The sequence below is a fragment of the Alternaria metachromatica genome (assembly GCF_023757995.1).
Source record: "Alternaria metachromatica strain BMP 0045 chromosome Unknown scaffold_6, whole genome shotgun sequence".
Lineage (NCBI taxonomy): Eukaryota > Fungi > Ascomycota > Dothideomycetes > Pleosporales > Pleosporaceae > Alternaria > Alternaria metachromatica.
In genome coordinates, this window is record NW_026055497.1 from 1,432,584 (window position 1) to 1,454,908 (window position 22,325).

Below are 22,325 nucleotides of genomic sequence, written 5' to 3' on the forward strand. Positions count from 1 at the left end.
GATCTCCTCCCAAGGTTAAGTCGGCCAGCAGCCTAGTACAATCATCCATGCGCGAGATTAGATCTCCGTCCTGGACTTCGTAGCCTTCTGGGGTATCTTCCACGTAGGAGTTCATTATTATAGTTAGATAGGATGTGTCGACCACCCTACTTCCGTTGTCACGAACTTTAGTAAACAGTTGCGTAGCCGGTAACTCGAACACCGAAGATAGTGGTCCAAAGTATTGCCAGAGCTGCATGAAGGCAACGAACTCTGCAGAAGGATCATCGAATAGCTTCTTCCATTCCAGAGCAGTCCTGTCGAAGTAACCTTGTCGCGCGGGAAACGTTTCGAAATCTCCTCCGTCGTACTCTTGATCAGTCAGGCAAGGCACCATTCGATAGCCGAACGTCGGGTTTTGGGGTAAGGGTATGTGCTGCATGGTGTTGTTGGTTACTCAGCCGTTGCAGTTGTCCACCAAATGGGATTGCTCGTGCAGTATGATATACACTGCTGCCTTGTTTGGCTGACATTGAGCAAGCAGCTTGATAGCACCTGCACGAGATGCGTACAGGCACCTGATAGCGAGACCATCACAACGAATAAAGGAAATACGCAAAGCTTGCGCTGCGAAAAGATGCAGCGATATGCAAAACTGAAGCGTAGTGGGCGCAGACTGCGCTTGATAGTAGGCGCCTTCGGGCGTGCGCTATGAATATAGTAAGTAGTTGTTGTTAAGACGAACATGTATGCATCAAAGATACTTCATGTAAGCAGATCATATTTATGACTACCAACGAGAGAGCCACAACAACCGAACACAAGAGCGCAGAAAATTAGAACACGCAAACAGTCCCTAGAGCACAGTCCACAATAGATCATCGACTCCCTCATCTCTATTCTTCTGACAGGCCACCACCGCACAGAACATATGCTTACTCGCATTCACACTAATCACCTCAAACATCCCACTCTCCAGCACTTTTCCAAAGTCGACCAGAATGCGCCCAATCGGTCCCCGCGAACTCTTACGCATCGATCTAAAATCGCTACGAATATCCACGTTCTCCCAGATGATATCGACGTCGAAGTCCTCATGCGGAGTGGTATCTGGCGGAGGCGATTCTAACCTAGGGGCAGTGGGGGCATTGGGGGTAGTAGACCCTGTAATTACTGTTAGAGTTATGTTTACAGAGGTCGAAAAGATAAGACAACGAGTGGCTCTGATGGGTAGCAGCAGTGGGCGTGTGGAGGATTGGGAGCGCATACTCGGTGCACTTGCAGTATTCTCTACACTCTGCATTCTGGCAGTCGTACACTCTTTTGCTAGTGCAGCGACAGCCAGCCGAGCCTCCTTCGTAGCAGCGTGGTAGGGTGTTACCTCCGCTGCGGCAAGTGACTTCGTATTTGACAAGCGCTTCAAAGGTTCCGTTATCCGCGCTCTTCTTCTCTGGAGGGGTAGGCGTGGCAGTGATGATTGTGAGAAGAGTTGCTAAGGCAGCTAGGTTGGGAAGGAGCATGCTGTTGCCTACACTATAGCCGGACGAATGAGGAGCTGCAGACAACAACCACGGGATGATGGCTACACTAACGAGAGGACCAACAGGCTCCTTTTATATTCGAAGCATGCTTCTCAAGCAGAGATGTTGCGGCACAAAACACCGACCGTCTGCTCCCTTGGATAGCTAACCCCCCTCCCCGTGTAGCGGAAAACCCGGTTGGCTGGAACTAGCCAATGAGAGAGCAAGGTCAGCAAGCATTCCCGCGAGATGCTGTATCTTATATCAGGTCTTTCCGGCCTACTAGGGTTTCCGTCACACAGGTAGGGTAGCTGTGTTGGTCGTCACCAGAGATGCCCACAAGCGTTTTAATTGACTTCATGAATTCAGGATCCAGAAGCTCAAATAGGTCAAGCTTAATCCAAGTGCAGTACAACAATCTCAGGAATGCGCAGTGCTGGACTACGCCGCAATATAGAAGATAAGAAGGTGCTGCGGACACTGCTGCCAGGACCCAACCCGCTCTACGAGCGAATAATGCTGCAGATAGCGGCTCAAGATACCGAGAATACAGGGCACTGTAAAAGCATTCTTCGGTCGATCACGCTTGCCTTCCGGCCACTGCAGTTGAAAGAGCTCGCCGCAGTCGCAGGCCTTCCTAGAGATCAGTTCGGCGACATGCAAGCAGTCGTCGACCTGGTTAGCCACTGCGGATCGTTGCTAACTATGCGCAAAGGCATAAACAAGCTATCACATATCAATCACATATCAAAACATGAGATATGAGCATTGGTGTTGGTATTGTAGTTCTAGAACCATTAGGGTAGATCGTCTCATGAGGCAGGTGCAACGGGACGCACCAAGCCAATCACACCTGTCACGCTCAAGCTTCTACCTACAAACCACGAAATCGGATGCACCTTCGCATCTCGTACCCTACAGCTCAGATGAAGCAGGAAACATGCCTCTTACTGTGTTTGCTGCCCAGCATTGGCGTTCGCATGCGCTAGTTGCATACGCTTCTTCCATGATCCCAATATCTCGGGATCACGTGTCGCCTTGAAGTCCTCCTTGAACTTCTCATACGTCGGTAGCCAAAGCTTGTTGTGCTGCGTCGGGAAGAAAGACCACGCGACCATGTTCTGCTCCTCCGCTTCGGTCATCTCAAGACATACATACTGGCTAGCGTTGCTACCAGCGCTCCCGTCATGGCTCTGGGTAATGAACAGACGGTTACCAATGCAGGTTTCATCACTGTTCGACCCTTCCGAAAACCAGCCCTGTATCATCGCGACAGACGAAACCAGTGTGACTGTGATGATGAAGAGTTGGACAGCAAGGCAAGCCATACCCAGCGTGACAGCGTGGACACCGAAAGCTAGCCAGCAGATAGCACGGCTGACCAGGTGGAGTTTCTCGGAGGCTGGGCGAGCTTCGGTGAGCAGAACGTCTTGCGCGATGCCAGTCGTGGTAATGACAGTCAGACGATTACCGTTTGGCATGGTGATGAAGAGCTTGACTTCTTTCTTCTTTGTCGCCTCATTGTCCAACTGCTTGACAGCCTCGTCGATGCTATCGCGGAAGTCGACGAGAATGCAGGCTCGAACATAAACCAGAGCGACAAGACTGAGTGAAGCAGCGAGACCATACCAGTCTTTTATCAGCATCGACCAGATGACCAAGAAAGTGTTCACTAAGAAAGCTAACCAAAACCCAATCCACTGCTCAGTCTGAGGTCTAGGAACACGATGATCAGATTGAATCTCAAGCCGCGTAGAGTTGTACGACAGCTTCTGACACGACAGCCAGCGTGTAAACCAAGCGCTTAGATCGGTTGCCTTAATGCCTTCGGTGATGTTGTATAGTTCAAAGCCTGGAATCGGTTCCATGACTGAGTTATCGGCGAAGATGTGACCAGCGAGGAGAGGAAGATATTCAAAAGGTGAGTAGACGAGGCGGCCAAGGGACTTGCGGACCGCGTCGGCGCCCAGAAGCGTTACGATACCGAGCGCATCGATCTTGAAGGGACTCCAGTTCTTGATGTTGACTGGTGACCTCATGATGAGACGCGAGATGAGAAGTGGGACGGCGGCGGTAAAGAGGGCGACGGTAGATGCGGTACTGCAGTGATGAGTATATATTTCGAGCACCAGAGGGGTTTATACGTACAGTGTATCCATCATTGTTTGCTCTAGCGGGTTGAGCAAATACGAGTGTGGTTGGGATGGAGAATGGAAACCGCGGTGAGTTTCTGGAGCTTTATGGAAGCGGGGAGACTATAAAAGGGTGCTCTTGGGCTATGGGGAAGAGGGGGCTGTGCAAAGTAAACGAATGTGTCACGAGTGAAGCTCAGTGCACTCAGGGTATTGTAAGTACAACTCAGTCCATTCACTGAAGCGGCTGATATCGATTGACCCTATCATGCACATGTTCATTCCCTACTACTCCCCCCACAATAGCATCACGTGTTGTCTTTGTCCTCTCCTTGTGTCTCATTCTTCTTCAGCATCCAGTCCTCAAGCTCCGTAGGGCCATTCTCCGGCTCACCCCTCTCCCGTAAAGAGAGGAGGTGAGAAGTAGATATGCGGTCAGTCCTCATCTGCCGATGAACCTCGTCACGGTGTATAGGGCGACTGAATTCGGGCGGCGAGATGGCGCTGGGATGTGGGAGATGAAGTTTCCTGTACTCACGTTAGCCAAACTGCGCTTGATAGCAAAACGAATTACTTACCGGCGCCGTTCTTCCAGCTCTTCTGCGAAACCCCCATACTGATCCTTGTACTTGACGAAGATCTCTGCTATACGCTCCATGTGTTTCGAAACTACCAGGCCAGTGTCTATATCTTTTCTGGCGGCTTGTATTGCAGCCTTCTCTACTTCCAGTAAGTCGACCGGGAGAAGACAAGGATGCCGATTGCCGCACTCTCCTTGTAGTACATATGATGCTTCCCGAAGCATCTGCGAGCACAATCTCGCCAACTTGGCGTAATTAAACATACAGTTAGCTAGATCGAGCGACAGAAACATGCGAAATATCCCCAGGTAGTTCTCTGGATTCGATCTTCTGAAGTCAACTTGTATGTGCTCGATAGTGGATAACGTACAATCCATTGCTTGTGTAATGCGACTTCCGTAGGCATTAATTATCGACCCGCCCATGGTTTCCTGGTGCTGGTAATTGTACATGATGGCACGTAGCATGGGAATTGAAAGATCAATGGAACGCGGCTTTAAGGGTCGTGTATCTCTGTCTAGGCGGCGCCTGTTCCTCGCAAAATCATGAGCCTTGGCACCCATTGCTAGCCGAGCTCGGGCAGAGCAGTCTTTCACACTCTTCGGTACGTCTGATGCACAGAAGATCTTCTTCTTTCCAAAATGTGCCATCGCTGTATCGAGCATCTCCCATCCTTTCTCGACGATTGCTTTAGTCGGATCATTGGAATGGCGGAGCTGCAAGAGCGCATTTTGGAGATGTGCAGCTGAAGAGATTGGCCCCTGCACATGTACTTGGTCCGTCTCTTGCAGCTTGATTCCGATAACACGGTAGAGTAGTCGAAGACCAGCCCAGACGGGGTTGAGCCCGAGATATACGCCCATGAAATCAGTGGCGTCTCCAGTGTTTGCAGCACCTGTGCCTGGGATGTGTGGCCACGCGCAAAGATGAAGATTATCCGCCGTCTCATCCTCAGGACGAGGCACTTTGTAAAGGTCGTGAAGAGCCATATTCGTATCGAAAATCCATTCGAACACTTCATCGACTCGGCTAATAAGCCATGAGCCGCCATCCTGGAGATGCGTTGCTGACAGAACGTCCAGGAATATCTGTGTTACCATGACTTGCTCAACACCAGGCTTGACAGCGCCAGATGCTGGGGTGAGAGCGTCATACCACATGCGGGTAAAGCTATCAGCGTCAGGGAGTAGCGTCTGTCGACTGGCATCTGTCTTTGAGTGTATGCTCTTGATAGTGCGCAAACATCCTTCAAACCTGTCGAGCGGAGTCATAGCCTCATCACCCCGACGCTTATACTCTTTAAACTCGTCTGAGGCCTCAGCAAGGTTGATACGCGGACAGTTCTGTATTCCCTCGAGCGCGCTTGAATCCTCCGCAAACTGGAACGTCTTGAGGTAGGTGTGCTGGAGTATGTCCGCGGCCAACTTGTGATGCTCAGTCTGTCGTGGCGCTGATGTGTCGGCTGTTGGGCTTGCGTGTTCATCTTCCGGTCTTGTCGTAGGCTCAGTAGGGATGTGTAGGCCTACTTCTACTTCTGGCTCAACTAGCAACATCAAAATCTCATCCATGGATTTGATGTCTGGGAATTTCTCCGTGAAATCACGTGCAAGTGTACAAGCAACCTCGTTCGCAAATTGTGTCATGGCGGCAGTGGACATGAGGTCGGCGATTGCTCCTTTTGTGTCCATGAAAATTTTCCAGTTATGTCGAACAGTGAGACGGAGCTCAAAAAAGTCTTCGAGCAAGCAATGGATGGCCACCAGGGTATCACCCTTTGAATCAAGTTGATACAAAGTCTCCTCGGGAAGGTTCTTGGAGTCTGACGCTGGTTGGGGCGCTGGTGGGACCTCCTCCTGATTGTCCTCGTCCTTGTCCGATACACCTGTCCGTTCGAGCACCCCAAAGGTATTCTTAGACCCCGGCGCAGCAGCTGATACGGACTTTGTAGCGCGTTGCGAATTGGATGAACGCTGAACAAATGGCTGAAGCAGCTTACGTACAGTTTCTAACGTCTCGTTGAAGTGGCTGTGCGTATCGTTGCTTCTTTGCAGGTCTGCATTACCCGAACACTTTTCTTGCAGTTTGAACCAGGTAGAGCACTCCACGCGAGCAACCAGGGCATTTGATAATGCGTCATAGACAGAACGGGGTATATGGAATGGCGACGACTTCGTAGATGCAATATGCTTCGCGCACTCCATGAGCTGATCCGTGGTGAGCTTCTGTGAAGATCTGTGGGGTTCCGATTTCTCCCGTTCACGGGCTTCTTTTCTAGCCTTTCCCTTCAGCCGTGGGCCTTGACGAGCGGCTGGTTGAGAGTCGGACGTATCAGGATTCTCTTGAAGACGAAAACCAGAGCCTCCCGCAGTCACAGCCAGCCATGTAACGAAGTAGTCTGTGTCCTTCTTGTATCGCCTGAAGGATCCGTTGAGGTGATCAGGAAGCATGTTCGCGTCTGAATGAGTAGACCTGCTGTGTGCGAGTGGAGTAGCACAGGGGTTCAAGTGGTATCGGTGATGAGGTTGGGAGTTGTATGGGCGAGTGTCAAAGCGCTATTTATCTTCGGTAGACAAAGCTGGATCTCTTTAGATCGGTAAAGTCAAACCGCTGCCTTGTAAGAGGTCGTACATTAAATAGTGCACTCTTTTTGTCAAGGCTTGTTTTTGAGAGACATGTCTCTCGCGGACAAGCCACCTGATACAAGCCCCTATCACGAGCCAAGACAATTGAGGCTTTGATCAAGACTTCATGGGTAATACCATAGCTCTCTCAGATCTCGCCACATGTGAGATCTGTGTCAGTAGCTCAGGTATCAGTAAAAACTGATCCAGGAAAGATGGTACCCACCAGAAACGCTCAGAACATCTCCACGGTAACAATTGGAAGTGGACGTGCATGTCCCTCCTTCACACATACTGTATTGTACCAAAGTAACCCGGCTCCTTGGTGGTGCAAGCCAAAACGAGGTCTCCAAACCACAGAGTAGATAAATGATCAAGAAAGGCCGGATTGTGTCGCGAATGCTGGAGGTGTATAGGAAGTAACGTGCTCCGGATATGACGATGGAATCGCGCGGTCGCGCCATAGCGTCCTCTGACCAACTCTCATCGATGCTTGACGCGTAGCTGTATAGTTAACACGTAGCTGCATGTTTGTTGACTGACGACACTGGATGGGCGGTCGCTGAACTGTCTGGAAGCTGAGGTTTGTGTGTGCTGGCCTGGCCACAGCGCGGCTGTGATCAGGACGCGCCCGACGCTAAGATGCAAAGTGGGTCTGCTCAGTCATCATGCGCCCTTAGCCCGCAGCCGCGACCTGGGCAGGCGCACGCGTCGCAGCGTCGCAGCGTCACCGCACGGTAAGATGTCAAAGGAAGGTATGTACGGTGTTGCTATGGAAAGCTCATCCCGCTATGGCAGAAAGTGCATTCGAAATCGCACGCCTGAACTGCTAAAGTCTCTACTTGAAGCATGCTTTCCGGCAATGAAAACCTCCGCCTGCAAACGCGTGTCACAGTTCCTGACACCAGCGGCATGCAGATCAGTTATTTGAAGGGTAACGGTAGTCAACGACCGGGAAAAACTCCTCCTTGATCTGCCGTGGAGAAACGAAGCGAAACATGGGGTTCGAAGAACCTGCCTTATCGTTGGTTCCACTTGCGCGACTTCCACCAAAACTCTGCTGACCGATAAGTGCGGCGGTGGTCTTGCAGTCTGATGGGTCGTTAGCTTCCGCGCTGATCGCCATTCCGGTAAAACTCACTAATGTAGAAGTTGCCAGCAGAGTAGCGGAGCGCATCTTCTGCCTCACGTATAGCGGTACGGGAGTTGGCGAAAACAGCACCTGTGAGCGCGAAATTACCACCAGCTTGATCAACCTTCTCTAAAATCTGGTTCCACTCCGCATCAGGGTAGACGTATATTGCGAGTACAGGACCGAAGATCTCATAGTTGAAGAGCTTGTGGTCTGGCGAGTCTGCGAGGTAGACGGTTGGCTTGATGTAAAAGCCTTCAGAGTCATCATAGGTACCGCCAACCAGGAGCTTGAGCGAAGAATCCTGATTGCTTTCGTCGATGACAGTCTTGATCTTTTCGAATGAACGACGGTGAATGACTGGGCCCATGAAGGCGGCGAGATCTTCGTGTGGATTACCCTGAGTAATACCCTTCACATCATCGACCAACGTGTCGATGAACTCCTTCGGTCGAGACTCTGGAAGGTACAGGCGAGACGTTGCCGAACACTTTTGACCCTGGTACTCGAACGAAGCGCGAACGACGTGCTTCACCGCAGATTGGACATCTGCCGTTGGATGAAGGAGAGTGAAGTTCTTGCCACTTGTCTCTCCTACCATTCGTGGGAATTCTCGATACGTGTTGTTCCCGATACCCTGACCGATACGAGCACAGAGAGACCTAAAGACGTCTGAGGAACCTACGAAGTTAAGCCCAGCGAAATCTCGGTGGTTAAGCACGACATCGTTGATCTCTTCGGGCTCTCCGGGCACGAACTGAATGACATCAGGTGGCAGACCAGCTTCGAGCAAAATCTTGTACACGAGGGTGCTCGCGTAGATATTTGAAGGCGACGGCTTCCAGAGTACCACATTTCCCATGATGGCAGGGCCCGAGATCAGGTTACCGCCGATAGCTGTAAAGTTGAACGGCGAAATAGCGTAGACGAACCCTTCCACTGGGCGGTAGTCCATGCGGGACCACATCCCGTCTGTACCTCGCTCGGGTTGTTTTCCCAGGATCTCCGCCGCGTAGTTACAATTCAGCCGAAAGAAGTCCGCCAGCTCAGCAGCAGCATCTACTTCGCCTTGCCAAATGTTCTTCCCTTGGCCAAGCATAGTTGCCGCGATGAGCTCGTACCGGTACTTGGTCGCGACTAGCTCGGCGGCTTTAAGAAAGATTGCTGCTCGGTCGACGAAAGCTGTATTCTCCCATGACTTCTTAGCTTTGAGGGCTGACTCGATGGCTATTGAGACCTGCTCTCTCGTTGCGAGTGGATAATTGGTGAAGGTAGTCTGGTGCTCCGCCGGTAATGGCTGATCCCAAGATCTAGAAATATGTTGCGATTCGCCGTTGAAGTGTATCTCGCTTGGAAGGGGAATCTGCGACTTCATGCGCTTCAAGGTCACCTCCAGCTGGGTGCGCTCCGGAGAGCCTCTCTCGTAAGTCGGATTTGGCTCGTTGCGTGCATCAGGTAGCCGGAATGGTACTGTGGCTTTTGTACGTAGCTGGCATTGGGGGAGGCGGAATCCCGATACATTTGTCAGAGGCCGCCTTGTGTTCTCAGAGAGTCGTGCGAGGCTTCGGGTGGTCAACATGGTGGGGCAGAGAGAGGTATGATGAGCACTCTGTCGTGGATCTACCTTCTATATTTCCAAGGTTGCCTCTCCACGATAGTTCGCAACGGCAATGCATTCCGACGACACATACTATGCCTAGCGATATCGCTGTGACTCTCATGCCCGCGAATACCCGTTTGCGACAAACAGCACGGCGACTTGTGGTTGGCTGATAAGCTTACCATGCCATGCATGCCTTCGCATCGCTGCGCAAGTTGATCGGGAGGCCTCCCGACGTATGGTCGCGTAAATGGCATTACGGCCAGGGCGCTGAACAGGAAAAGACCTTCACACCCAGATAACGTCGCCTCTCCATTCTCAACCACAACCCCTTTCCCAACGGTGCTAAGAGCTCCAATGGGTCAATCTGTAAAGCGGTGGTTGGGAAGCTCGATAAGGAACGCTCGTGTGTGAGGGACGGAAGCGCACCCGACGCACGGCTCAGTGTGCGAGGCGCTAACCCAGCCGCTTAGATTGATCATCCAGGGGAACGCGTAGGGCGTCGTTACGTCGACGCGTCACTTCAGAGTCGCGGCCATACCACAGACTACGTTGCGATTTCGGAAGGTATGCGTGAGAAAGCTCAACTGGTAGACGGATGGTCTTTGGTGAGGATCAGAGATGCCCACCCACGCGCACGATGGCAGGTGCCAAGCGATGACATCAGCTCCCTATCAGTCCCCGCATTAGTGCCCAGGTGGTATCTAGCCGGAATCGGCCGTCGATGGCTCTGGCTCATGACTGCAGAGCTTCTGCATGCGAGCTTACACGCGTTACTTCCGCGTCGTTACCGACAACCTCGTTGAACTCCAGGTGTCCATCCGATTTGTGAATAGCCTCGGCAAGCACGATGCCATCCTCCAACGACCACCAAAGAGTGACTAAACGATCATCAAACGCGTACGCAGCTTGCGTGGTGCCGATGTGGTGCACTATTGACAACTACGGGCAGTTGCTCGCGATGCAGGAGGCAGAAGATCAAATGCTCAGGACAGCAGCCGTGCTCCAATTGTGGCAGACGAAGCCTTACTTGCATCTTCGATGATAGAGAGAACAAGATCCTAGTGACTCAAGGGTAGCTTACGAGCACTACTATCTGGATGGGAAAACACTAATGCCGATCAGATATCTCTCCGATCTCCAGGCGAAGATAGCCCGGTTGGAGCAGTATCCAACATACGAGTCGGGTGCATCAAAAGCACGAACGACGGCTAACAATAGGACGGCTCGGGCCAGGGATGGAAGCTCACCAGCAGCGGATGACGATCAACCACCAGCGACCTCATCGAGCTTTGAGGGGACGAGGGACAATTCACCAATACCTAGACCCGACCAAGATGAAACAAATCTGATGAACCCGCTTATTGAGTCGTCCAAGTTTATGTCTTCATCCTCTGGACGGCCATGTAAGCTTTTGGTATACGCTTAATGAATCACAACTAAGAGCTCTCGTAGTTTATCTAGGTACGTCTTCGAACTGGTCATTCCACGGGCAAATCCTTAATTTGGTACATGAGCACATCCGAAAATCACCGCTACCTAGCGCCGAATTGCTATTTGATGGCTCGGCATACGAAAATCTCTGCGATGGCATACGTAGCCGTCCACACTCCAACTCTCCGATCATACCTAGTATCGACTACGCCATTTTTCTGTTCAATGCTGTGAAGTTTCACTGCGCCCAGCTTGTCCATCTCTTTGACGAAGACGAGTTTATGGCAAACTTGCATGCCTTCTACTCGAACAATGAGAGAGATACATGGGAAGACAGCTTGTGGTACATACACTTTCTTCTCATTCTAGCTTTTGGAAAGACCTTCATCCAAGGGAAGAGTCAGACGCCACGGCCGCCAGGCGCCGACTTCTTTACCCACGCTGTTCAAATTTTGCCTGATACCAGTCGTCTTTGCCGCGAGCCTCTAATGGCAGTCGAAATACTTTGCTGCATAGCGCTATTTCTGCAAGCCTTGGACTCAAGAAATGCAGCACATGTGACAGTACGGCATCAATTATATATTGTCAATATTGACTAACATTGCTAGATTGGTCAAGCCATGCGCATATCAATGATTGAAGGAATGCATACCGATATGCCGGTGGAAAAACTAGGCCAGCCTCTTGTTCAGCGATGTCGTATGATCTGGTGGACGGTATATATCCTCGACCGGCAAATGACATCTTTGATGGGACTACCTCAATCGATTCGAGATGAGGATATAACTTGTCAGCTTCCAAATTTTGGGGGCTCAGTTCAAAGAGTGACAGCCCTCGACATGCAGATCAAGCTTGCACGTATCTATGCGGAAATAGCTAGGAGTATGTGGGTCGACATCCATCTCATATACGCGATTGCTGACCAAATGCCTAGCTGTTTATGGTTCTAAAGGCCGGCTACGCAAGAAGTTTGTCTTAAGCATTAAGGCTGTTTTAGGCGATCTTATGTCGTTAGCGGAAGAACTTCGACATTCATTTCCGCTGCATGCGAACGAATGCTTTGGCGGAATCTCGAGGATGCCGGCTTATCTACATCTACTCTACTATCAAGTATGATCCAAATCTCTTGCGATACCGAACAACTCTGACAAACTACTAGACAATCGTTGTTGTGACGAGACCGTTGCTCTTCTGTTGTGTGAAGAAGGTCTTTGAGTCACCAAGAGAGGTGCAACCGCTGATCTCATCACGCAAGATACGCCATCTACTATGCATGTCACTTGAATCATCTCAGAAGATTGTCGATATCCTAGAGATTCTACACGATCAAGGGTTACTAGGTATAGAGTTCAGCCATTTCGCAATGTCGTGGACTGACTATGACACAGAAACCTTCCTCCCCTGGGATCTTGATGCACTCTTTGTATCAACTATGGTCCTCATCCTGACGCGTTTCATCGACCCTAGTCTAATGGACGACCAGAGGCACTATCTAGGCAAAGCCTACAGCTTCTTCAATACCATCATGTCTAGCGGTAACCGTATCGCAGGATTTCGCAACGTGGAGCTCCGCAAGCTTGATGAGATGTTGGCGGAGTACTCCGAGAATAGGGAGCGGCCATTAACGTCACCTAACACTATCGGTCTGGAACCAAACATGCAACGTCCACTCTCATTCCCTCCAGGCTATCAATCTGTAGCCGGTCTGCCGAATTCGCAAGATACGGTGCGCCCTCCATCTTATACAGGAATCAGTGATGAAGGGAGTGGATTTGGTGATGATTTGACTGCCGAGCAAATATTGGCTGTAGCAGAGTCTATAGACATAGTTAATTAATTAATTAATATTAGTTTTACGCCTATATGTAACCTTCTAGAAAGTATTCTAGCAGGCACTACTAAAAGATTATAGTAGTAGCACGCTACTTTATAAGCCTAGTTAGAGTAAATTAAGTATATATTAAAGAGAAGAAAAAGGCCTCTAAGTACCTCTTATACCTATTATATTTAGTAGTAATACTACTTTTTAGTAGTATTATAGTAGCTTACTACTATATTAAATATAAATAAAGTAAGAGAGTAATAAATGTAAATATAAAGTAAAGATAATAAGAAAATAGTAAATAAAGGTAGATAATAGTAGCTTTTAGGCTGCTAGTACTCTACTAAAAAATACTAAGAAATTTAGTAGGTCTTAGTAAAATTTAAATTTATAGTATAATTACACTACTATAGTAGTTTATTATCTTAATAAAGAATATAAATTTATTAGGCTAGTCTATTAATTCTTTAAGGTACTTAAGCTTTTCTTTCTTATTACTAGAGAAGGTATTAGATTAAAGAGGCTAGAGTTAAAATTTTACCTAGGTTTTCTTATAAAAGATAATATATTTAAAGGTCTTAGCTCTACTATATATATACTTTAGAGTTATATCTTTATAGTTAAATTTTTAGTAATACTAGATAAAGTCTTTATATTTAGAGTAGATTATTAGAGCTTTAGCTAGCACGCGCTAAAGTAAAGTTAGTATAGTTAGTAGCTATCTAGTAGCGTAGAATAGCTACTATTATAAGTACTAAGTAGATAGTTTACCTTTTTTAGTATTCTACTAGTTATAGTGTAGTAGTAAAACTAGTAATATAATAATAGGCTAAACAGCTATTAGGCTTAAGAGTTAGTGCACTAGAGAAAGCTAGGTCTAAACAGCGTTTAGACAAGAACAATAATAATAATAGATATACACAATATAATTAACTGCATTAAGCACCTATTCTAATAGAGATACTTCTAATCTCTCTACTATATATAGCAACTAACTAAAACTTAACCTATTTAGTCTTCTACTTTAGAAAGGCTACGCGCTACCTTTAAGTGCGTATTTTACCTACTAAAGGCTTATTAGAATAATAGTTTAACTAGGCTTTAGAAGAGACATAATTATTACGTAATATAATAGAATAAGTAATAGGTAAGTATATAAAATAGAGAATAAGATAATATATAGAATAGTATACCTAAGAGACGCGTAGAAGCAAACTATAAGCTACAGAAACCTAATAGTATAGACACCTAAGAAGTAAGCGCACTAAGAGACCTCTAATAATATAAATAATTAGATAATAATAACTACTACGTAGGCTAATAGATAATATAGCTATAGTAGCGCTACGCTAAGCAATACAAAGAGCTAGACAAGAGGTTTAGACTAAGCTAATTACTCTTTAGACAGCTACATAAATAGGAAATAATATAATAGAAAGTATATAGCTATATTATTCTACTAAGAATAAATAATAAGACCTAAGAAAGGTTAGAAGAGCTAACGTAGTAGATCTTAATTTTAGTACAGCTAGAAAAGAAGAGGCTAAATAATAAGATAGTAGTAGAAAGCTATTATAGTATATAAAAAAGGCGGCGATAGTTCTTCTAGTAAAAGACACCTAACTTTATTAGTAAGTAAATAGTTAAATCTAATTAATAGCACTTATACGTTTAATATTTACACTAGCTATTATACTATTTATAATACTTGTGTACTATCTTATATAAATAAGTAAGAGTTAATCTAATAAAGCTAAGGTTAATAAATAATCTAAGTTAGTTGCTAAAGCCTCTTTAAAAGCCTAGTTTACTAAATAACTATTTTTGCCTTTCTAAACTAAGCCTATAAAACCTAAAGTAACATCTATGTTATTTTAGAAGAATATTAAGATACTAGATATTCTAGAGTTCTTAGGCACTACTAGCTAGCAGCCTTAGGCATAACCTCTAGTATAACTTTAGAATAATAATATAGTAAAGCTTCTTTAGATAATAGCTTAGTCTCTCTAGTAGCTAGGTAATTACCTTCTAGTCTATTCTATCTAGCTTTCTCTATACCTATTAGAGATAGTTCTAGTGTTTAATAGAACTAATATTACTACGTTTCTTAAGCGTTTTAAGAATATGTTAAAGTACTATAAGTTTATAGATAAGATAAAGATTAATTACCTTTTAGCGTACTATAAACCTAAGTAGAGAGTAATTATCTAAGCCTTAAATAAATATTCTAACACTCTAGTTACTAAATTCTAGAAGAAGTTTAGAGAGGCTCTTAGAAAGCTCTTTTATACTAATAATAAAGACTAACAGAAAGCTTAGGCTAAGTACTTTAAGCACTAGCTTCTCTAGTGCTAAGTAAGGTCTAATCTAAATATTAAGAAGTATTTATAAAAGTTTTAGATTTATAGTAAGCGCTGTGTTAAAGCATTAACTATTAATAAAGATTACTAAGATTTCTACCTAGTTAAGAGACTACTCTTTAGGTATACTATAAAGATACTTAATAAGTTTAGTTTAAAGACTAACAACCTAAAGGCATTTAACTACACTAAGATTAGTAACTACCTTACTACTTATCTAGAGGTAGAGAAAGAAGCTTATATGCTTAACCCCTCTAAAGTAGTTAAAGAAATTGTTCTAGAAGTTAAATTTAACCTAGCGTAGCTAATAGCTTATTAGTAACTTTAGTAACTAGTACTAACTCTCTAAGATAACTACACGTAGGCTTTCTAGCTACCTAAGCTTAACATTCTACTCTAAGATAAGCTACTTAGACTCTATACCTTTTAGTCTTCTCTAAAAAAAGTACCTACTAATATAGAGGTAGATAACTTAGTTAATAAGATGCTTAACCTAAAGATTAATTATACTAGCTTAGAGATAGAACTATAAAAGATCTAGTAGACCTACTATAAAACTAAACTTATAAACAACTCTAATATACGCAGTAAAGTAGACTATTAAGCTAATAAACGCGCGAACTACCTAAGAGCGTACCTACTCTAAGGCTAGAGGCAATTCTAGCTAAATAACTAGTATTAACCTTAGTAGTAGTAGTAATATAGTAGTTACTAATAGAATACTAGTTAGACTTTCTGTAATAACTTCTAAGGCTTTTAGAATCTAGAAACTAGGTATAATTAAGGCACTATAAATAGATAGGCTCTTAGAGTAACTATAAATTATTAGGTATATAACAAGAGTAATTATTATAAGTAGAACTACCTAACTCTTTAAGCGTATATAAATAAGAGCTAGCTTTATATAAATAAATAGAACATACTTTAGTAGAGTACGCTAGAGAACCTCTAGAGTTGTATTAACAACCTAGGCTAGAGACTATAGGCTAAGAGCATTTTAGCTAAGATTAAGCAATAATTTCTAAAGAAGAACATTAACTCTCTTATAGTTAACGCCTAGTTTAGTAACCTAAAGGCTCTAATTAGTGTAGAGAATAACGCTATTTTAGTTTAGCTTATGCTAGATTCTACTAGAAGCTTCTAAGCAGATAACGTAGAATAATTCTAGAAGCTTTTAAGCATCTTTGCTAAAGATAAATTAGACTACTACCTACGTCTAGCAAACTTAAATTAATGTAATAACACTATTACAGCTGTAACTATTTCTAGAGTATTCTTAGAACTTAAAAAGACAATATCTTACAATTCTTCTAAGGTTTAGAAGAAGATAATACTGCAAAGACCTAGTAATAATTATATCTCTTATCTCTAAGGTTATAAGAATAGAATAGAACACTCTTTAAGCTATTAGGCGCTAAATAAGAAGAAAGTTATCTAATTTAGCGAAAAAGACAATCTTATATAACTAGATAATAGAGCATCTAGAACACTATAAGAATAATTAGAACTAAAGTCTAAAATAACTAATAAGTAACTAAGAAAGCGTAAGATTATTAATAAACTTAAGTCTAATACACAGGCTATAATCTATAGTATTCTAGGCACTTTAATTCTTCTTTAAATTAGTACTCTTCTTAGTAATATACCTAAAGTCTGTAAGACGCTATTTAACTCTAACTATATAGATAAGAAGCTAGATAAGTTTAAAGTTAATGTTATTAAGACGTTAAGGTAATAGGCTAGATAAGAGAAGCTTTAAGAAAAGAAAGAAGAATAGAAGTTTAATAAGCTCTTAGACGCTGTAGTTAATATAATTACTCTTAGCACTCTCTCTAACTACGTACTAGTAGAAGTAGAAGCTAGTAGAGTAGTTAACTACTATAGCCTAAAGGTAGAATACTAGACTAACTAGAAGATTAGCTATATGTAATAGTATATTATTATAGATTAAGGCTAAGAGTATAACTCTAAAGACGTAGATTATAACTACCTAAAAGATAATTAAGCGTATAACTAACTAATAGGTATTAAGCACTTATGTTAGAACTGCCTAAAGGTTTCTATTAATATTAGAGGGAACTCTTTTCTCTACTTCTTAGACTTAGGCGCTAAGCTAAACACTATTAAGAGAGAAGTAGCTAAGAGAGCTATATTGCTAATTATATTACTACTAGGTAGTATAAAGGCTGCTTAGATAGTTACTATAAATAAAAGTATAGTAAGCTTTATAGGTATTATCTAGAGTGTCTCTATTATTATAGAGTAGATTAAAGTCTAAATAAACTTCTTTATTATAGAATTCTATACTAATCTAATTATTCTAGGTAACTCTTTTCTAATAGACGCTTAGGCGCGTATTAAGTATATAACTAATAGATTAACGTACTATTACATCTTTAGCGTAGATAGCTAAGCTAATATAAGATTTATATGTGCTAGAAGTAATAAGCTTATAGCTTCTAGTCTTTATACTAGACCTACATTAGAAAAAGGTATAGAAGTGTAGTAGCTAGCGCTATACTCTAGTATATAACTAAAGAGCTAGTAGATAGCGCAGCGTGCGCGTATATAGAAGTAGTAGGTATAATAATAGAGAAGGTTAGAGATAGTAGACTAAATAGTAGTTAGATACCTATATAACCTATTAGTAAATAGGTTCTATAGAAGAAGCGCAGAGCCTTTAGAAAAGATCTAATAGCGTACTTATTAAGATTAAATAGCAAGTTAATAGGCCTTAGGCCTAATAGAAGCCTACTAATAAGAGATAATAAAGGCCTATATATTTTTAAGATAGAAGACGTTAAAGAGCTATTAGCTTAACTTCTAAGTAATATTACAGAGAGTATTAGTAATAAAAACACTACAAAATAGAGTAAAGCGTTCTTCTAGGTAAAGAACCTAGCTAAGGTAGATAAAGGCCTTATACTAAAGATTAATATAGTTATAGTATTATGTAAACCTGCGCGCTTTTCTACTAAGTATATAGTAAGTTAGCTAAATAACGCTTAGATTAATAGAACTTATAAGCGTAAAGGCGTTAAGATTAAACCTATTAATAACTCTAGCTAACTAATATAACCTATTAAGAGGCGGTTAGACTAGAAGAAGAGAGTAGTAGTAAAGTAAGTACCTAATACTAATAGCTAATTAGCTCTATTTACTAAGTATTTTAAGCTATAATACGCTATATTTCTCTAAAGCACTTAAATAACACCTAAACGCATTTTAGAGATAAAAATCTTATTAGAGTTATTACTAGTAGAGAAAGATATACTCTTAGAGGTTCTCTACTAATAAGAAGCAGCACTAGCCTAGAACTTTAGAGAATCTAGAAGAGTTAGTAAAGACGTTATCTCTCTAGTTATTATTAATACAGTACTATATTAAGCCTAGAGAGCTAACTAGTTCTCTATTCTAAGAAAGCTTTAGTAGGTTATAATTAATATAATTTAGAACTATATTAATAGAAGTACTTTAGAGTTATATAAGAGCTAGTATTATAACCTATAGTTCTTAGTTACTAAGAAAGATAAGAGGTATTGCCTAATTAACAACGCTTAAAAACTTAACAGAGTTATAATTTGCAACGCTAACCTACTACCTAATTCTAATAAGTTTTTAGAGAAATTTACAGAATATATTATTATAAGCCTATTAAACTTCTTCTTAGAGTATAACTAAGTAGAACTATATAAGAACTTAAGAGATATAATAGCCTTTTTAACGCTATTAGAACTTATATAATAGTGTACACTTCTAATAGATATAACAAACTCTCTAGTAGAGTTTATACGTGTTATAATAAAGATTTATAGAGACTACATCTCTAATAAATATATACTATACCTTAATAATATATATATTAAGAGGCTAAAGAAGCGCTATAGTAACTATAAAGTAGAACTAGGTATAAGGTAGTTTGTCGCTAAATACCTTTTAAACATTAACAAAGTGCTTATAGATATTAAGCGCGTAGGCATAATAATATTAGGCTATAAGTCTAACTTCTACTACCTCTCTATAATTATTATTAGCTATTAAATTAATAAGTATAGCTGCTACTCTAATAAGAAGAAGGTTAATAAGATTACGCGTTAGCTAGATTATTACAACGCTAAAAAAGTCTAAATATTTCTTAGAATCTGCGTTTACTACAGAGTATAAGTACTAGGTTTTACTATTATTATAGCCTCTTTATTTAAGCTTTTCTATAAGAATACACTATTTAAATAGAGCCTAGAGTAGAAGTAGGTAATAGAATATCTTAAAGTAACTCTAATAACTACTCTAGCGCTAGTTTCTATTAATTACACTAAGCCTATCTAAAAGATTATTCTTATAGTTAATAGTAGTAAGAAGAGTTAAAGTGTAGTTATTATGTAGCTTAACCTAAATAGCTATTATTACCTAGTACGCTTTAAGAGTAGAGTTTAGTCTACTACTAAGAAAAATTAGAATTTAAGTAAGTATAAATACAAGGCTCTTCTACTTACTCTAAAGAAGTTTTAGTTCTACATCTATAGAGTAAACTTCTAAGTTAAGATAGATATAAAGACGCTTATTGCGCAACTCTAATAAAGTGTAATAGATCTCTCTAGAGCTCTAATTACTTAGTAGCTTGCACTTTTTAATATATAGAAGTTTAATATTATTTATGTAGCTAGTAAAAAGAACGTTGTAGCTAATGCTCTTTTAAGAATACTTAAGCTAGATAGCTAGAAGCTGCCTAATAAACTTAAAAAAGATGTAAAAGACTTTATTAATACGTACCTAAATATAGTTTAGCTTGTCTTTAGCGAAGCTCTAGCGCATACGTATAGAATATGCTAGGTAGATCTTTCTTTTAATAATTAACTACTAGTAGATAGCTATAGTAACAAGTTATAAGTAATTATAGATTAGCTTCTATTTTATAGAAGGCCTAAGCATATATCTACTACTAAGTTTTGTAAGTTTAAGAAGAAAGCGCTCTAAATAACTATTAGAGAATAATATCTCTTTATAATCTTCTTAGAAGGCTAGCCTCTACAAAGAGTAGTTAACTTAATAGATAAGTAGTATAAGATTATTAGATCTCTTTATAATAAGTCTAGCTACTAAAGTAAGAAAGGTATCTAGCGTAAAGTGTAGGCGCGCTACTATTAGAAAGAATAGTATAATTAAGTTAAACGCTATGTACAGTTCTACTCTAAGTACTAATTATATATATTAGTAATAGTTTAAGAAGAGCTTTAGCCTATAGAGCTACTAATAATACTATTTATATAGATTACTATTAATGTTATTTATATACTACCTAGCTGTAATAGTAAGAAGTTTTTTATTATTGCTTAAGACTACCTTTTGTAATAGGTAGAAGCTAAGGCTTTAGCTAAGAACAACTTAAAGAGCGTTTAGAAGTTTCTACTATATAATATCTTTTGTTAATAGAGTATTCTACTTAAGATATTAGCTAATAGAGGCTCTAAAAATAAGAGCCTTATTAAGAAACTTTAGAAGTAATAGAGAATTAATAGAGTTATTTTAAGTGCTTACTACTCTTAGAGGTAAGAACTTATTAAGTAAGAGTACGCGCCTATTATAGCTACTCTAAAGAAGCTTTCTAGTAACTAGGTAGATAACTTGCCTAATATTTTATAGGCTAACTATATAACTATTAAATAATCTATAAATAAGACACTAGCTTACTTAGTCTTAGGCTAGTAGTATATCTTGCCTATTAAGCTATCTATTCTAACTTAGTAGACGCTTCTATAGAATAACGTTTAGAATATACCTACTTTACTTATAATATAAGTCTACTAGTTTAACTAAAGAGATAAATAATTTAAGAAGTCTATTAACTACACTATACGTCTTAGATATAAAAACAAGAACTATTTTAACTAGTTAAAAGTTCTTTAGCCTAGTAAGCTTTCTCTAGATAATCTTATACTATTAAGAGACTCTTTCTATAAAAATAACTAATCTATACTTACTAAGTTTCTGCCTAAGTAGAAGAGGCTATTTTGCATTTGCAGCGTTAATAAGAAAGGTTAGTATTAGTTAGAAGAGCTTAATAGCACCTCTTTCTAAAGTTATATACTAGAAAACTACCTAAAGGCCTTTTACTAGCGCATAGTAGTAGATCTTACTAAGATTAATAAGCTAGACTACGCTGTAACTATATTCTCTGCTAATAAAACTAATAATATAGATTAAGAAGTAAGTAGTAATAATAATAATAAGACGCCTAAATAGCCTACGTATAGCTAAGATATTCTAGATACTCTAGAGTTAACTAAAGTTTAAAGAAGCCTATAGCTAAGAGCTTAACTAGATAATCTATTAGTTAATATAGAAGAGAAACAAGATATAGAATAGGTATTATCTAGACCTTAGTAATTATTAGTAGTTATTCTAACAAAGAAGCTAGATTTTAACTAGAATAAGTATTAGGTATATATATTATAGGTATAGTTTTAAGTAGTTTTAGATATATATATATTAAACACTATAACTAAGCTCTAAACTACGTCTACAAATATATATAAAGAATAGCTACTACTATTTTAGCCTATAACTAAGTAACGTACCTACTTCTTACTTTTCTTCTTCTTCTTACTAGAGGTCTTCTAGACTAATAAGCCTTTAGACTTAGATAGAGTAAGAAATTTATTACTCTTATTATTATTAATATCTATAGCCTTAGTAGAAGGCGTAGTAGGCTTATAAGTGTAAAGAGTATATATAGAGGTAGGTAGTAGTACTAGTTTCTTTATCTTCTTAGTAGAGGTAGACTTTATAGTACTCTTAGAAGAAACGCGCTTACGCTTAGAAGATAGTAGAGCTAGAAGACTCTTTAGAGCAGCTATAGCTTTCTTTAGCTAAGTAAGCTTTAGCTTATAATTCTTCTTAGAGATACTTTTACTATAGTTACTAATATCTAAGTTCTAGAACTTCTTAGTAGAATTATAGTTGCTATTACTAACTAGCTTCTTAGAAGTATGTAAAGCCTAAACTATAGAACTCTTCTTATATAACTAAAGTGTGCTTAGGCTATTAGAGCTATTAAGAGAAAAGAATAGCTAGAATAATTAATAAAAGAGGTAGAATGCTACAGAAGGCTTATTAAGATCTACTAGCTTAGTAAATATAACCTTCT

At 41.1% G+C, this 22,325-nt stretch overlaps 3 protein-coding genes across 3 annotated transcripts; all 3 read right to left on the reverse strand.

The window, feature by feature from the left end:
- Positions 1-2,446: 2,446 nt before the first annotated feature.
- On the reverse strand, positions 2,447-3,940 carry J4E83_004030 (uncharacterized protein; the record flags this gene model as incomplete). The annotated part of the gene is made up of 2 exons (XM_049330962.1): positions 2,447-3,599; positions 3,933-3,940. 2 exons carry the CDS (start codon positions 3,938-3,940, stop codon positions 2,447-2,449), a joined length of 1,161 nt encoding a protein of 386 aa, XP_049190379.1.
- Positions 3,941-4,205: 265 nt separating this feature from the next.
- On the reverse strand, positions 4,206-6,413 carry J4E83_004031 (uncharacterized protein; the record flags this gene model as incomplete). Its single annotated transcript, XM_049330963.1, has 2 exons — positions 4,206-6,237; positions 6,409-6,413. The coding sequence occupies 2 exons, from the start codon at positions 6,411-6,413 to the stop codon at positions 4,206-4,208; spliced, it is 2,037 nt and encodes a 678-aa protein (XP_049190380.1).
- Positions 6,414-7,752: 1,339 nt separating this feature from the next.
- J4E83_004032 (uncharacterized protein) lies at positions 7,753-9,435 on the reverse strand (the record flags this gene model as incomplete). Its single annotated transcript, XM_049330964.1, has 2 exons — positions 7,753-7,925; positions 7,975-9,435. Coding segments are annotated over 2 exons (1,634 nt in total), but the record flags the coding sequence as incomplete, so codon positions are not given.
- Positions 9,436-22,325: the final 12,890 nt, after the last annotated feature.